General features: G+C 40.9%; 1 protein-coding gene across 9 annotated transcripts in view; it reads left to right on the top strand.

The window, feature by feature from the left end:
- Positions 1–16,860, top strand: part of ADCYAP1R1 (ADCYAP receptor type I) — a 148,417-nt gene that overhangs the window by 128,270 nt on the left and 3,287 nt on the right. For 5 of the 9 annotated variants that reach the window (XM_071559880.1, XM_071559883.1, XM_071559879.1 and 2 more), the window contains 4 exons: positions 5,686–5,739; positions 8,613–8,696; positions 16,184–16,313; positions 16,535–16,576. In XM_071559880.1, coding sequence (XP_071415981.1) covers positions 5,686–5,739; positions 8,613–8,696; positions 16,184–16,313; positions 16,535–16,576 — 310 coding nt within the window. The remainder of the gene's footprint in view (positions 1–5,685; positions 5,740–8,612; positions 8,697–16,183; positions 16,314–16,534; positions 16,577–16,860) is intronic. The other 4 variants (XM_071559885.1, XM_071559884.1, XM_071559887.1 and 1 more) reach the window with 2 other exon arrangements.

The following is a 16,860-nucleotide window of genomic DNA, read 5'->3' as shown; positions in this document are numbered from 1 at the left end:
TAGGAATGTAGGATCATGTAGGCTATGGACCATAATTAGCAAGAGTATAATTACACAGGGATTTATTTCTTTTCAGATAAGTAATCAGAAGCCCTGTTCTGCTTTGATTATCTTTCTGTAGATGTGCTGTGGCCTCAGCTACTGTAACAACAAACAGCACAGAATATTTAATGTGCTTATAATGTTCCTGTGAGCTGTTATTGCCACTGAACAGCTGAGGGTGTGATGCACAAAGGGGGATGCTCAACATCCCTCAGGTGCCTGTGGAAAGTAGAGAAAGAGGAATCTTTGTTTTTAAAATCCACCTTTCCAACACTGTCCTTTCATCCTTTACATTCCTACACTGATGATGAGATTAGACCTAAAACTATGTCCACCTTCAGAGCAGTTTTGTTATTTCATGGGCCTCTTGCCTGAGGGATATTCCAGAAGAGCAAATCAATATTTATAAAGGAAATTCCATCCATTTCCAATGATACACAAGGCTTGACAGGATCTGATTTTGAAATCAGGGATCACAAAAGTTATTTCCTGTGGTTACAAGATCATCTGTGATGAGTGCAATGTTCCAAAGTGTTCTGTTGTTTGGAAATCCTTAGAAGGTGGATTTTAGAGGGCAGGGCCATGTGCCTTGGCCTGGACAGGAGATATCTGTGTGGTGCAGGCTGACTCCTCTTATTTTTCTGTTTTGCAGTAGTATTGAAAACCAGGGTGACTTTATCATAGAATCATAGAATCGATTGGGTTGGAAAAGACCTCTGAGATCATCGAGTCCAACCCTTGGTCCAACTCCAGTCCCTTTACCAGATCATGGCACTCAGTGCCACGGCCAATCTGCATTTAAAAATCTCTAGAGATGGTGAATCCACCCCCTCTCTGGGCAGCCCATTCCAATGCCTGAGCACTCTCTCTGCAAAGAAGTTTTTCCTGATCTCCAACTTCAATTTCCCCTGGCAGAGCTTGAGCCCATCATGCCCCCTTGTCCTATTGCTGAGTGCCTGGGAGAAGAGACCAACCCCCACCTGGCCAGAACTTCCCTTCAGGCACTTCCAGACAGTGCTGAGGTCACCTCTGAGCCTCCTCTTCTCCAGGCTGAACACCCCCAGCTCCCTCAGCCTCTCCCCACAGCACTTGTGCTCCACTCCCTTCTCCAGCCTCGTTGCTCTTCTCTGGACTCGGTCCAGCACCTCAGTATCCTTTCTGAACTGAGGGGCCCAGAACTGAAAACAGTCCTTAAGGTGTGACTTTGTCTTTAACCACTGTGCATGTGGCTGTAGGGTATTTTTATGGGTAATTTTATGGTTTAAATGGGTATTGAGACAGAGGAAAGGCTACAAGGCTGATTTTTGTGGTTGATGAACTAGCTGATGCTCTGATCTCTGCTTAACTTTCATGTTTAAGGATTTCTTTAATGGTGACTTGGAATTTTTGCTTGGCTCCACAATCTGTGGCAGCCTCAGGAAACAAAGTTCTTGGTCCATAAGTTGTGTATTAAAAGAGCAGAGCACAGACTTTCCCCCCCATCTGTTAAAAGTGCAAGCCATGAACTGGAAAAGAGGATTTTTGCATTAAAAGATAAGCCACTCCAAGATGGTCCCTCTCTGGAAAGATCAGGGAGATGTGCAGGTTTGTGAGGGATGGAACAAAGCCAGCAGTGCAATTCTCTTTATAGAAATGGGTTTTCCCATTTTTTAAAGAAGGCCCAGCAAAGCTTGATGGACACTCAACAGGAATAGCTCTCATAGCCCTGTTTCCAAAGAGTTTGAGGCACCAAAAAAAGCCTAAATCCCATCTTATGACTTCCCATTGAAATGTTAGTGGCATATATGTGGAAATGTCAGATCCAAACATCTTTCAAAGACAGCACCAAACCCTCATGGCTTGATTGCCATCACTGGTGTGGAACAGAATTCCCAATATCCAGAGGCTCAAGCCACTGGGATTTCTAGGGAAGTGCTTGTGTCTGTTGGATGCCTTTGCCCACACATGTGCTCTCTGAAACACTGGAGATATCTCAAATAGTTCCTGCCCTGCTTTTTAGAGAACCAGAGATGCTTTACCAACAGTGTAAAGCCTCTTGCTGTCCTGGGGAAGTGGCTGCACTCGGCTCCATTTGCTGTAACATTAGTTTTGCCCCACACTCACTGATTAGCAAAAATAAGGCAGCTTTTGTAAAGAAAATGAGATACAGACCTCAAATACATTTCTGAAGTCACTGTGCTTCATCCAAGTGAATAAGCTCATTTTGTTGTGTATTGATAAGCTTCAGTTGTCATGGAGATGAGCAGGACTGGGAACATCCAGTGCCTGAGGCCATGGATCTTTACAAATTATCCATGGATTGGGGTGCAGTATCTTTTAGCAGAGTAGCTTACTTACCTTCTGGGAAAGATAATGAGTTTGGACATTGAGAAAAAATTTGAGAAGATTCAAATTAAGAATGAACTTGGAAATATCCAAATGAGTCCATTTTGGCTGCTTGCCCTTTCCCTCCCACGTTGCTCACAGCTGAGTTTGCTGTTCTGAATGGCCTGTTAGACTGAAAGGGATAGAGATGGAACTTTATTTATCCCCCCAAGCAGTTTGCAGCTCTGATTCTTTAAATCACTTAGTGTAAAGATAAAGGTGGAGGTGAAGCAGCTGGTCATGCCTCAATTGTTGTGAGGCTGCAAAGAATGGGGAGTAATTCTGACATCTCTGATCTTAAACATGCTTTCAATTTACACCAAAGCCTGATGCACACCCACATCCCTGCTCCTTCATTTAGTTTTTGCTCCCATTCACATTTGGGCTGTATCATGTGAGAAGAAAAGGGTTTTATGTTCCCCTCAGTGTCTCTGCTTCTGCTTGCCATTGATTTATTGGGTCTCACTTCAGCAACTGGCAAGTTCCCCATCCAGGGGGTTTAGTTTTGCATCTGAAGAGTTATTAGGATGTACTCCCTGCAAGTGCAAAGCCTGAGGTATGGAAGGGACAAGAGCAATGGTGCTGTCCCAGTGCAGATGGTCTTTTAATCTGGAAAGATGAACTTCTTCTGAGGTTCTTGTAACTAACCCCATGTGTAAAAGGAACTGAGTGGTACAAATCCCAGAAACAAACTCTTCCTGCCTTGGAGAGTGCAAATATACCCTCTGAGGTTACAGTGGTTTAATACTGAATTAAGTCTCAGTGAAGGTGTCTTAAACAAATGTAAACCACCTCAAGACAGGACAAGTCCAAAGCTGTGCAGAACATTCACATCACAGTCCCAGCACCTCCTTTGCTGCCCACCTGTGTCATTACTGAGAGATTTCCAAGCTGAAATTCCTCTTTATATTTCAAGTGAAAACACTGGAGCCGTTCAGCTGATTAAATGTCTGCAAGCCCAGGCTTTTTAAACAAAGACAGTGCTCTCTTTTTTCATGAAGGAGGGTTATAGAGATGGTTTATAGTGCTCTCTTTTTTCATTAAAGAGGGTTGTAGAGATGGTTTGTAACTCAAACCCTTGTCTGCAGCAATATTGTATGGTATGTAAGGCAGGTGAGTTAAAACACTGCAACTGAAGCTTCAGAGCTGCAAATTAAAGAAACTCAGTGTAGTTACAGCAATGCTGAGCTCTGCCAGCTGCCAGGACCAAAAACTGTTTTTATTGCCTGAAAAGCCACTTCTTGTGGCAGACTGTGACAATAAATACTCTGTGGGTTGTGCTCATTGCTTTTGGGGACAGTGAGCTAAATCACAGGCTCAGATATTTATGTCTGGATTTGGATATGCACATTCTTCATTTCAAACAGTAAAGCTACATCCAAAACCACTTAAGAATCTCATTTATTGTGGTACATTTTCCTCATTAAACATTCTATTGTCTGTTACACTGCATTTATGTTCCTGCACTTCTCAGAGTTATTCCACAGTGCATGACTTGTTTCTATGGAGTCAGTGAGAATAACCCAGCTTGGTAAAACAGGACCTCCAGAGTCACTGCAGAGGAAGGGTCAGGACACCAACCTTCCATTTAGAGTTCATTTAAAGACTGCTTTTGATGGAAGAATTCTGCTCTCTGCTACCAGAGTTATTCTCTAGAGCACAGGCAAATATTAACCTTTACCTCTTTGTTATTTATCTCTGGGTGTAGCCATGGCTTTCTCCTTCTGTTTATGTCCCCCCTGTAGAAGTTGGCAAAGCCAAGAATGAGCAGTGTGGACATGATTTTTGGCTTTCTTTGACCATTCTGTTTCATCTTCAAGCCTCAGATCTACTCAAAGGTCAGATTTACTGGACAAAAAGTGCCAGTCCAAACATTCATTTTCAGCCACAGCATTAATCTGAAAGCAGCAATTGAGCCTCAGCCTCTAGATTTGGTGCTGTTAGCAGTGAAAAGTAGAGCTGCAGGTAACAGGACTAAGAATTTAGGATTTTTTTTCAATTAAAGACTAGAGAAACAGAGTTTCCTTTTTTTTTCTTTTTTTTTTTTCCTTTTTTTCCCATGGAGAGCACAACAGTGGTTATACTTTCACCAAGATAGCAAGGATCCACCTGATTTAATAAGGTAATAATGTTGGGCTCCTTCCACAATCAGTAGAGATCTACTCAGTCCTGACAATCAAATCCTTAGTACCATTTATTTCCTTTTAAAAAAGATGTTTCAAATAGGTCAGGTGAATCTCACTTTGTGGTGTTTCTCAGCACTGACAGCAAGGCTGGTGTGGGGGAACAAGGTGAAAAGCTCACAGCTTTGCTGTTAACTTCAAAAATTAGATGAGAGATGGACCTAAATGGTAACTTTGCTGAGAAGCACCTCTGCTTAGCCTGTGTCTGGATGAGAGGGGTCAGTGAGTTTACCTGCAGTCTCTGCAGTGGGATGGAGCTGTAGAGTCTGTTTGCTGCTCACAGAACGAGTTCAGTTTTCCAAACTCTTTACATCTGACCTGTAAGTTCAGGGGGGTTGTAAATGTAGTTGGTGCATTGGCCAGGAAAGAAGTGTCTCTTCAGGAAATCCTTAATAGTGAGTAGCAAGGAAAGGTCCCCTGACCCAGAGCAGTGTCAGCTGAGGGTAAGTAGGGGTGTGGCATAAATAATAGAGTATATGGTTCCGCTTTTCAATTTTCTCCTCTGTCTCCTATACAATCTTTCTACTTTGGTTAACTTTTTACTGTATTTCAATACTTTATTTCATTGATTTGTTTCTCCATTCCTTCTCCTCCTACCACATGGTGGCCAATGCTATTCATGGTGAGGTTACACAGAATTACTCGAGCAGGGTGCACAGAGATCCTGAAAGAGGCACAGTTTTTATTTGCATGAATCTAGTCCTACCTTTATTGTGTTTCCCAAGGGATTCTCTTTCAGCATATTCAAAGACAAGCCACAAATTCTGTCATTCCCTGTGTGTTGGTAGAGACTTAAATTCATAATCCTGACTGTTTTCCTTATGGATATACATGGAGAATGCAGCAAAACTTCCTTCCCCTGGATCAGCATGTTCATTTGACTTCCCTTAAGCACCTCTGAGAAACCCCCAGAGCCTTCAGAACTGAATTGCAACTCCTTTTGCCTCCAGTTTGTGCCCTCTCTCATTTGCATGGACGTGCCGGACCTTCAGGTGTTCGGTCTGACACGGTGGCCTTCAGCCACATCGTGCCTCACTCTTTGAATCCTGGGAATGTTTAGGGAATGTTTAACCTTTTCTTTCCCCTTCCACCCTAGCACCCTCCCTCTTCCTCCCAGATGCAGCTGCAGTCCATGCCCAGGACACGTGCGGTGAGACTCAGCTTGTTTGCCTTTAGCTGTCTAAAGTCTCGTATTCGATCTGAGCAGTCCAGTCGTCGTCTCATGGTCCAACTGGGAGACCAGGGCACCTCCGTCAGGCACTGCCTCCCGTGTGTCTCAGATGCCTCTGTCACACAGGCCAAGCCTGCAAGTCCCTGTTCTTTCCATGATTGAGTGATTTCAAGGTGATAGTTCAGTTCAAATTTGTCTCTGACACGTAGAGTTAGACGTGACCAAATCCATCCTGTGTGTGCCTACAGAGGTCTGAGGATCCTGCCCTGATTCGTGTAGTGTTTGGATATCCATAATCTCATTTTCTATTAATTTTCTCTTATTTGTCTGATATTTTCCTTCTTCCCATTTCTTCCTGGTTCCTCTGTCTCTTCTCTCTTTCTCCCTTTCCTTCCACCAGTGTCTCTATTTTCATAATAAATAAATAAAGTTGAAGGGAGGAAGGAAAGAAAACTTCTATAAAATATGTAGCCAGTGTCTCTATTTTCATAATAAATAAATAAAGTTGAAGGGAGGAAGGAAAGAAAAGTTCTATAAAATATGTAGTCTAAAAGATTTTGTCACACTTTACAATAACATCAGAGAGATGACACTTGAATTAGAAAGGATGGCAGAAAAAAAATGCAAACAGCACTAAAGTATCACCTTTCCTAGGAAGTGCTCACAGTTTTCCATCACAAACCTGTGTGTAAATGTCCCCTCATTGGGTGTGGAGAAGAAACTAATTCTTAGATATTAATTTCTAAATCAAGTCTGTCCTATTTGATTATTCTGGCAAATACCAAGTGCTGTCAAATTTGTCTGTTCACTGGAAAAAAACAAAACAAAACCATTAAAAAATCAGTCCCTGTCAAATAAAACAGGGCATAAGCAGTACAGGAAACCTGGGTGGGAATTTTTTCCCAGATGACCACGACAATATTCAGGGTATCACTTAAGAGCACAACCTCCTACAACACCCTGAGAGTTTGCAAAGTCGTTAGGGATTTTTAGATGGTTCGTTTTCTGTCCTGTGCCTGGAAATGCCTCCATAAGCACTTCTCGACACAGGCTGAGCAGCCCTCTTGTGGCCAAAACTGCTCTGAGAAAATGTGTTTCAGAACCATCAGGTGACTAAAAAAATGAGTGAGACACTCAAAATCCAGAATCACTCCTGAAAGTCTCAGTCATAGGAAAATTGAATGAACTCTAATATTTCCCTGCTTGATTTTGAGGAGTTTTAGCTGACAATTAATGCCCAGCTCAGCTCTGTGAAAAACAGGTGGTGCAAAAATTCGTTACAGAAGTGATGCTGTAAAAGGAACACTCATTTTCATATTTACTTCCTTAGCATCATCCAAGACATTAATTCATTCTCTAAGTTGAATCATGTTTACTCTTTCTGTTTGCTGGGTGTGTGCATGCCACAATACTGGATTATTTCCAGCTCTTATACTATAATATTTAATAATAGTTTTCAGGGTTTGATTACCCAAAAGGAAACAAAACAAAACTCTAGCAATGGGGATCGAATTAAATGAGTTGAGAGTGGGGAGAAATTGAATATATTTTTAATTTATTCTGTTTTACTGTTCAGCTTATGAACTGCATCTTCCATCTCTGCATAGGTGAACACAGATCTTAGACTGTGCATATTAGCAGAGAAACAGAACCTCATTTTGGGTTGTTTGAACAAAATTAGATGTTTGCCCTGAAGGCAACTGCTTTAAATATCATCATATTATCCTTTTTATTTAATGGAGATTAGTCAGTGGTGTTTGCTGTGCTGTTCATCCCATCCTAAAGTGGACATCTAAAAAAAGGTCAGGTGTACCCTGGCCAGTAACTGTTTCTCTCTCAGCTACTTTTCCTCTCTGATGATTCTCAAGGGATCAAGGATGCCCAGTTTACTCTCTATACTGCAAACATCCAGCCTTTCCTGAGGTGAATCCCACTAAACCAACCATGTGTTGAAAACAAAACAAAAAAATCTCCCCCTGAAAGTTGGCAAGAAAACACTATTTTCAATTCTCACAGTTTTCAGCCTGTTGTAACAGATACGAAATCTGTTACAAGATCCCTCCAAATGCCTTCCCATGTTGTTTCAGATTGCCCTTCATGGTGTCTGATTTAAATTAGCCTCTCTCTGGCTGGTTGGAAATTTAACCATTCCCTTCTCCATAGCAGCTCTTTCTAGGATACAACATCTAGAGATGGTGGTCTTGGTACATAATTTATGTGCCAGCTGCTTTTGTGGCCCCACTGCCCGTGTGTGTGTGTGACAAAAATACAAGTGGTACCTCCCAACTGCCAGCCAGACATGCAGTTTCTACTCTGAACTCCCTCCCCACCACCAAGGAAAATGTGGTGGAAAAAGTGCTTTGGTGTCCTTTGCTATAAAGAAGGGATCCACTCCACCCTGGGTTCTCATACAGAAAAATGAGGAACATCTGACCCAAGGTCATCTTAGACCAATCTAGTCTACAACCCTCCAAGTTTCTGTTCCTATCTGCCTGTTCTTCACAAGCATGCAGTCGACCTCCATGTGATCTGATGTCCTGTTACCCTCTGTGCAACCCCAGACTGCCAAAGTCATGTGTATTTTGGATGCCCAACGCTGCCCACCCACCTCCAGGTCCTTCAGTCTCCGCTTTGTCCGTGCCCGCCCCATGACTGGCCAGCAGCAGCCAGTGCCTTTTCACGTGTTTGGTTTCATTTCAGTTTTTGCTTAGCCAAGCAGCCTCTTTGTGTCGTAGCCCCATCCTTGCTGTCTGCCTTCCATCTCTGTGCCGTGCTCATGGAATGTGTTGGAAGTGACCTACCTTGGCCTGTTCCCGAGATGCTGAAACCAATGCTAATCTTGTCATATTTAGCAGCTGCGTTCAGAAATGCTACTGTAAGCCTAAGAGGGCTAACCAGCACTCTTGCAAGATGTCAGAACTATCCACCATTACCCTGTAAGTGTTCGCACTCCTGTGCCATGACTGTGTTTGTGTGACGCATGTGGCGATGGAAGGGATGGAGGAGAGCGGAGGGGCAGGGAGCAGAGAGAGAGCATTCCTTCAGTTCTTGTTGCATGGAGAGTTGTTTTTTGTTCTTGTTCTGTGCTTTTGCTGATGCACCACGGTGGAGGATTTTAAGGTTATTTTCTTTTTTTTTTTTTTTTAATTTTTAGTACTTAACGGCCAATGCTCTTTGTGGTTTGGGGTTAATAAAAGCTGCTGTTTATTGCACAGCAAAGAGGTGAGCACCTCCATGCTGACAGTTAATGTTTCACCTCAAAGTTTGTTGGACAAACAGGGTCAGTGGGTGTAAAAGTTTGTTAGAAAAACAGTGTCAGTGGGTGTAAAAGTTGTTAGAAAAACAGGGTCAGTGGATGTAAAAGTTTGTTAGAAAAACAGGGTCAGTGGGTGTAAGAGTTTGTTAGAAAAACAGGGTCAGTGGGTGTAAGAGTTTGATAGAAAAACAGGGTCAGTGGGTGTAAGTTTGTTAGAAAAACAGGGTCAGTGGGTGTAAAAGTTTGATAGAAAAACAGGGTCAGTGGGTGTAAGAGTTTGATAGAAAAACAGGGTCAGTGGGTGTAAGTTTGTTAGAAAACAGTGTCAGAGGGTGTAAAAGTTTGTTAGAAAAACAGGGTCAGTGGGTGTAAAAGTTGTTAGAAAAACAGGGTCAGTGGGTGTAAAAGTTGTTAGAAAAACAGGGTCAGTGGGTATAAAAGTTTGTTAGAAAAACAGGGTCAGAGGGTGTAAGAGTTTGTTAGAAAAACAGGGTCAGTGGGTGTAAAAGTTTGTTAGAAAAACAGGGTCAGTGGGTATAAAAGTTTTAGAAAAACAGGGTCAGTGGGTGTAAAAGTTTGTTAGAAAAACAGGGTCAGTGGGTGTAAGAGTTTGTTAGAAAAACAGGGTCAGTGGGTGTAAAAGTTGTTAGAAAACAGGGTCAGTGGGTGTAAAAGTTTGATAGAAAAACAGGGTCAGAGGGTGTAAAAGTTTTAGAAAAACAGGGTCAGTGGGTGTAAAAGTTTGTTAGAAAAACAGAGTCAGTGGGTATAAAAGTTTTAGAAAAACAGGGTCAGAGGGTGTAAAAGTTTGATAGAAAAACAGGGTCAGTGGGTGTAAAAGTTTGTTAGAAAAACAGGGTCAGTGGGTGTAAGAGTCTGTTAGAAAAACAGGGTCAGTGGATGTAAAAGTTTGTTAGAAAAACAGGGTCAGTGGGTGTAAAAGTTTGTTAGAAAAACAGGGTCAGTGGGTGTAAAAGTTTGTTAGAAAAACAGGGTCAGTGGGTGTAAGTTTGTTAGAAAAACAGGGTCAGTGGGTGTAAGTTTGTTAGAAAAACAGGGTCAGTGGGTGTAAAAGTTTGTTAGAAAAACAGGGTCAGTGGGTGTAAAAGTTTGTTAGAAAAACAGGGTCAGTAGGTGTAAGAGTTTGTTAGAAAAACAGGGTCAGTGGGTGTAAGAGTTTGATAGAAAAACAGGGTCAATGGATGTAAAAGTTTGGTAGAAAAACAGGGTCAGTGAGTGTAAAAGTTTGGTAGAAAAACAGGGTCAGAGGGTGTAAAATTTTGTTAGAAAAACAGGGTCAGTGGGTGTAAAATTTTGTTAGAAAAACAGGGTCAGTGGGTGTAAGAGTTTCATAGAAAAACAGGGTCAGTGGGTGTAAAAGTTTTAGAAAAACAGGGTCAGTGGGTGTAAAAGTTTGTTGGAAAAACAGGGTCAGTGGGTGTAAAAGTTTGTTAGAAAATCAGGGTCAGTGGGTGTAAGAGTTTGTTAGAAAAACAGGGTCAGTGGGTGTAAGAGTTTCATAGAAAAACAGGGTCAGTGGGTGTAAAAGTTTTAGAAAAACAGGGTCAGTGGGTGTAAAAGTTTGTTGGAAAAACAGGGTCAGTGGGTGTAAAAGTTTGTTAGAAAATCAGGGTCAGTGGGTGTAAAAGTTTGTTAGAAAAACAGGGTCAGAGGGTGTAAAAGTTTGATAGAGAAACAGGGTCAGAGGGTGTAAGAGTCTGTTAGAAAAACAGGGTCAGTGGGTGTAAGAGTTTGTTAGAAAAACAGGGTCAGTGGGTGTAAAATATCTTTTGTCCACTGAACTGAGGGAAGGTATGGTAGTAAACACCCAGGGGGGAAGGAAGGTTAAGGTTAACCTGATGTCAAAATAGATTGTGTCTAGTCAGAAATCATAAAGGTTGAAAAAGACCTCCAAGATGATCAAGTTGAAGCCAGTGCCAAACATTTTCCTATGGGGAGTGGGGCATCTCGAGGAGTCAGTAAGTGTCATTCAGCCTGGAATGAAGCACCTTCCCACAGTCCCCTTCACCAGCTGGATCATACAAGAAGCCCACAGGTTTTCATGAAATCAACACCTCCAGGATCATCATCTCACTTTGTTTGGTTGAGGTGTATCTTTCAGAAAGGGGTTATACAATCTGTGTCCTGAGGAGCTGAATTTCACAGCAGTCTTATAAGTTCAAATCAGCACTCTCAGAGATGTCCTGACACACAGACCCAACACTCCAGAATTTTGCTAAAGAATGCTTAATAAAGGAGTTCTGTTTGACATCATTAAGGAAAAGAGATTGGTTGTAACTTAACTGCATACTTGGTCATGCCTTTTTAGCTATAAAAAACCATAAAAGTGAATTTTATCAGTGATTTTACATCTCCTCAAGATATTTAAGAAATTGATGCTCAAAACATTCAGTCCAAAGTCTGACACTGCAAATAGAAAAAGCAGAGAATAAAAGAACAGTCAGCATGTGCATCTTCTACCCTGGCAGAAGCTGCAGATTAAGAACAGTTAGGTAAAACTGGGACCTACATTTAGGAGGAGATTCAAGTTCACTCCTCCACCAACACCCTGATTCACCACATGTTGGGCCTTTGCAGACACAGATTTCACATTAAGTGCAGTGTTTCAGAAAGGTGGGACACTGACACTCTCTGAGGTGAAAGGGCACAAAGAGTTCAGCCTAAACAGGAGGTATTTAAACCTAATTTTTTGGTGTTAAAATATGGAAGTGTCAATAAGCTTCCCTGGTTTTCAAGTCTGTAGTATGAAGATGTGGTTTGTCCATGGGAAAATTGAAAACCTCTTTAGGTGTCCATTCAGGTCTTTTGGAAGTGATCCTACAGGCCTAATTAAGTTTTTGGATAATATATGTCTCTGTCAAGGAGATTATTGAGGTTCCTGAAAGTCAGATTAAGTCTGTTTAACATCATTATGATAAAACAGATACTTCAGCTTACTAATCATGAGATATTAAGCATTTCATTACTAATGACATTGTGTATCTTCGTGGTTTGCTCTTTATCCCTCTATTTGAAATACTGTCATGGTTATTTTTTGCACATATTCACCACTGAGATGATGAATACATTTGGCCAGAAAAATTGGATTCCTCAAATCCAAACTTCCCAAGTCCACAGAGCAGTGATTTATCTGACAAACTCAGTCCAGATTCCCTTTATGGTCAATGAATAGATTTAGGATGTGGTAAGAACTTGCTTAGGGGCAGATGATTTGTCCTTGTGAGTAAGTGCTTCTTACTCTTCCTAGACAATAAAGGGAATGGAAGTTTGAATCTAATTTAACTAAAAATAGATGTCATCATTGCAGACATCTCACAGCATTAATCTAGTCAATATATTATACATCAGTGGATGTGTTCAGTACATACCCTTGTGGTTACTACAGGAGTCACTTCTTCTTCAAGAGACATCCAGAGCAGGCAAGAATTAGGTCTTAAAAATGCATTTTTCCCTGCATCGAATTTTGAGACATTATTTCAGTAATTTCATAATCAATATCTCCATTATGTATGTCCAGACTTTGGTGAGATGAATGTTGCTTTACAGGACTACAGACCTTGATGCCTTCTTTGCAAAAATGTGTTTGATCAAAGTATTTCACTTAATACTCAGCTTTTAAACTCATCAGCTCACTCAGTTTAAAGAGACAGGACTAAACAGCAAACCAGCTACACAATTTTTCTTCAAACTCTGTGTGGTTTGGAGATCTTTTGATTCTTTGGACAGTCTGTGATTTTTTGTCTCAGAAAAATTGGGTGGTGAGAATTTCTAAGACCAAGGCAACAAACTCTTTGGCAGAGTAAAAGTTATTCTTAGCTTAAGGACACACAGTGTCATCTCAGATACTTTTTGAGTTCCAGTGGCTTTTTGGAGCTCCACAGCTTTGCAATTAGTCCTGCAGAAGCAGCTGCAGAGATGGGCCAAGGCACATCTCCAGTGCAGTGGAGACACCTGGAGCTGATGGCAGAGTAACCTCTGAACCACCATCTTCACCTCTCTCAGGGACAGAAAAGAGAAGGATAATCACAAATTTCCTGACTCAACTCTGCAGGTTCTGAGTCTGGGCAAATATCTTTGTTAAATCCCTTTCACTGGAGCTGGAAAATCCCATTTGGAGCATTTAGAACCCATTTGTCCTTGTTCCCTACTGCACAGTTGAACAAAATAGTATTTTTTTAATCTGATGTGCAGTTGCTGTGTTTGTGTAATGACAGCATTAATTATTATTCTAGAAATCTGTTTTAAAATGTGGAGTAAAAACACACTGAAGGAGTCAATAGAAATGCCTGGAAATTCCACTGAGCAATACCATGGGATGTGTAATTTAGTTTCCAGTTCATTCCCAGTTTTGTCCTATGTAATATCCACAGGCACTTCAGCACTCTCAACCTGGAAAAATAAAAGCCTGGGCCCTTCAAATACTGATCAAAGGTTAAAACCTCAAAAACACTTTCTGTTCCTTTTAGTATTAAGAGATCTTTTCTTAATTCACTGGAGGAGTGAGGAAAAAGAGAGGCCACCAATGTCTGTTTGTACCAACACTGTGTGAAAATGCCACATCCATAGCCAAGATGCTGGAGCAAATCTTACCTTTAAATTGATTTTGAGGAAAATAACAGCTGAAAAATAGAATGTCAACCTCAGCAAGAACTGAAAGGCAACTTGTTATTTTTTTTAAAATAACCTTGAGGTTTTTCTCTACCTTTTGCAATGTAAACAGGTTTTTCCTAGACCTTTTGGAGAACATGATGCTTTAAACAGCCAGTTTAGTCCCAGCTGAGTGATTATTGCCCTCAGAACTTTCAGGTCCATCCCCCAAGTTCCTTGCCAGTCTGAAAGAGTGTGGGAAGAAAAGAGAATGAGGATCTTTGACTGTTACACTCCTGAGAATTCCACTGTAATCCTTTAACATTTTCATTCCCCATAAACTTCACGTCTCACAGAAACTGCTTTAAGGCTTTTTTCTTCCTAATGCTCTTGGAAAAAGTCAGTTCATCATCATCATCATCATCATCATCATCATCATCATCATCATCATCATCATCATCATCCTTTCAGTCATCAGTATCTCAGTTTTGGCCTCTTTATTGATCTTAATAATCTATAAAGTTCAGAATGTGTTACTTCTTACATTTCATGGATTTTCTCTGTGGCTTTCTTGACAGTATTGCAGACAGCATTTCTAATAATTCCATTATGGCATTATATTTCAAGATCCTACAAACTAATTGTATGATTAATAAGGTAGAATTAATGCCAGAAAATGGGCAACAGAAAAATACTTTCTCTGCCTTTTTCCCCCAAAATAATCTCCCATGAGTGCAGTGAGATAGAACATACTAATAGACAGTTCCATTCTGAGCTTTAGATCAAAACAACATTTACCCTTTTCTTGTTGTTGGCAATAATTCTGAATATAAAGGATAACAGATCTGGAGAGATGATACTTCTTTGTCCACATTACTACATTTAATATGATTTCTTTCTTAATTCCATGACCAGTTTAAGACACATTTTTTACATCCTTTTTGGTTTATAGAGATAGGATTGTTCCATATACTTTTTCTCAGTGTTTCTGTTCATTTTCATTACCCTAAATACAGGTCCATAGAGAAGAAGGATCAGAAGGGACCCCAAAACCTCTTTTAGTCCATCACATTGGCTCATTCCTGGATAGATTATTTTTTTTAGAGATCCTCAAAGTTGAACACTTTGTATGATCTTCATCAGTCTATTCCAAGGCTGTTCCTCTCTTTTTAAAAAATCCCAAACAATTGGCCAATGTCCTGTGTCTTGATAACTCACAAGAACTGTGTGCTCTGCTCTGTGGGGTCTTTCCCCAAAGCTTCAGGTTTGGTGTCCATCACACTTAGGACTCAGGTGTATTTAGTACAGTCTCAAGGCCAGAGCTGGGATGTATTTATCAATATTAGTGCACAAAGTCTGGCAGAGACACCAGCAATGTCCTGGTGTCCCATCTGCACTCCAGTGGTGGGGATAACATCAGATGTTCACAGAGTTCTTTGAGATGTATTAATTAAATTTTCCATTTCAGTAAGACCAACACATCATGTTGGAGTATTGTTGAGCATGAAGTAGCAAATTCCAGTGTGCCTCCAATATTCCACAGAGATAAAAGCAGAGTAAACATTTGAATTTTAAAAAATGTGAAGCTCTCGGAAAAGCCTTCCCAGCTTTTTGCCTTCCTTTGGCCTCCATCTGCCTTCTTAACTTCCTTGAATGCAATCAATGATATTCTTCCCCTTTGAAAGCATCCTGGAGGTTACTTTAGGTCACTTTTTTTTTAATAAAGCACTTGCCTTAATTTCAGATCAACATTTGCTTTCTCTTTGCTCTTTTTTTGCTGCTCAATCAGCAAATCACACTGAGCAAAACATGCACAAGTCTTGGGTGGCCTCCTGCTCTTGGGGAATGTCACCGTTTAAGGGTTTCCAATGGACACACATTTGTATCCAGCCCTTCTGTTTCTGTCTCCTGAGCCTGATTTCCCTCTGAAACCTCTTTACTTTCAAGCAATGGAAATCAGTTAGAATTGCACTTAGGTTTCCAACAGTATAAATGAGACCGAAATCAAGTCCTTGAGGTAAAGTCAGAAGAACAGGAACATGCAGGATTTTTAGCTCTATTTTTATGGCTGTTGTTTTTTTAGCTTTATTTGTATGGTTGTTTTGGAATATTTTTGCTACGCAGAAAAAAATTTGCACACAATCAACAACAAAAGGTGGTTTCAAACACTCCACTGGGATTAAGCAATTGGGTGAGAGGTTTATAACTGTGCTGTGGTAGCAGTCTGAATCCCTTAGCAAGATTCCCCTCCTCACTTTTGGCATGATAGAAAGAAATTCCTGCCTATAATAATGCAAATTGAAATAACAGAAGAGAGGATTAAGGATTATTAATGTGCTGTTACTGTAGCAATGGGAAGAAGTGGGAGCAAACCGCAGTGTGTGTGAAATCCCCCTTTGGGACCAACTGGGAATGTCACATCTTTGTTTGTATAATGATGCAGTCGATGTATTTACCAAAAGTCAGTCAGCACAATATTTGCTGTGTTTTCTGCTTTAATTGAAGCCCAAGTTGCTCCTTGCAAGGCTGCATTAGAGCTCTTTTTCTCTGTTGTGACAGGAGACTGGCTCGCTCGACTCTGCTGCTCATCCCCCTGTTTGGAATTCACTACACCGTGTTTGCTTTTTCTCCTGAGAATGTCAGCAAGAGGGAGAGACTGGTGTTTGAACTGGGACTGGGATCCTTCCAGGTGATTACACAGTGAAATCTGAGGTTTTTTTAGAACAAAATATCTGTTCTTTATAACTCTTTTGCATGCACAGTTCTCAGAGTGTGTATTTGTTCACTTATGTGGAGGTTTTTATACCAAGATTTGGGATTTGGTTGATGGGTTGTTTTAACTCCAGCTATTTTCTGTTATTCCTCCAGAATTTAAATTAAATTGGTTTCTTTTCTCTTCCATTCTCCTAGGGTTTTGTTGTTGCTGTTCTCTACTGTTTCTTGAATGGGGAGGTAAGATTTCAATATTTAACATCTCTCACCCCATTTCCTTGTGGGAGTAACTGCTGTTAAACCTTTGCTCTAACCCATCACCTCCCACACTCCCTGATACTTTAGGCTGAATCTCACAATTCTCAGCAAAACACACAAAAAAGGATGTGTGATGCCTTTATTGATCCAAAACATTGGCTGTGCCAGAGAGGATGGCTCAGATTAACTCTCCCTAACTGGGGTAGGGGCTGTACCAGTCTCTTTGGAAATGTCCCCCAGCTACAGAATTTTGCAGTGCTTTTGTT

The sequence above is a fragment of the Pithys albifrons genome, chromosome 7, assembly GCF_047495875.1.
Source record: "Pithys albifrons albifrons isolate INPA30051 chromosome 7, PitAlb_v1, whole genome shotgun sequence".
In the NCBI taxonomy this organism is placed as follows: domain Eukaryota; kingdom Metazoa; phylum Chordata; class Aves; order Passeriformes; family Thamnophilidae; genus Pithys; species Pithys albifrons.
The sequence above is the reverse complement of the archived record's forward strand: the minus strand, read 5'-3'. Positions and strand labels throughout refer to the sequence as shown.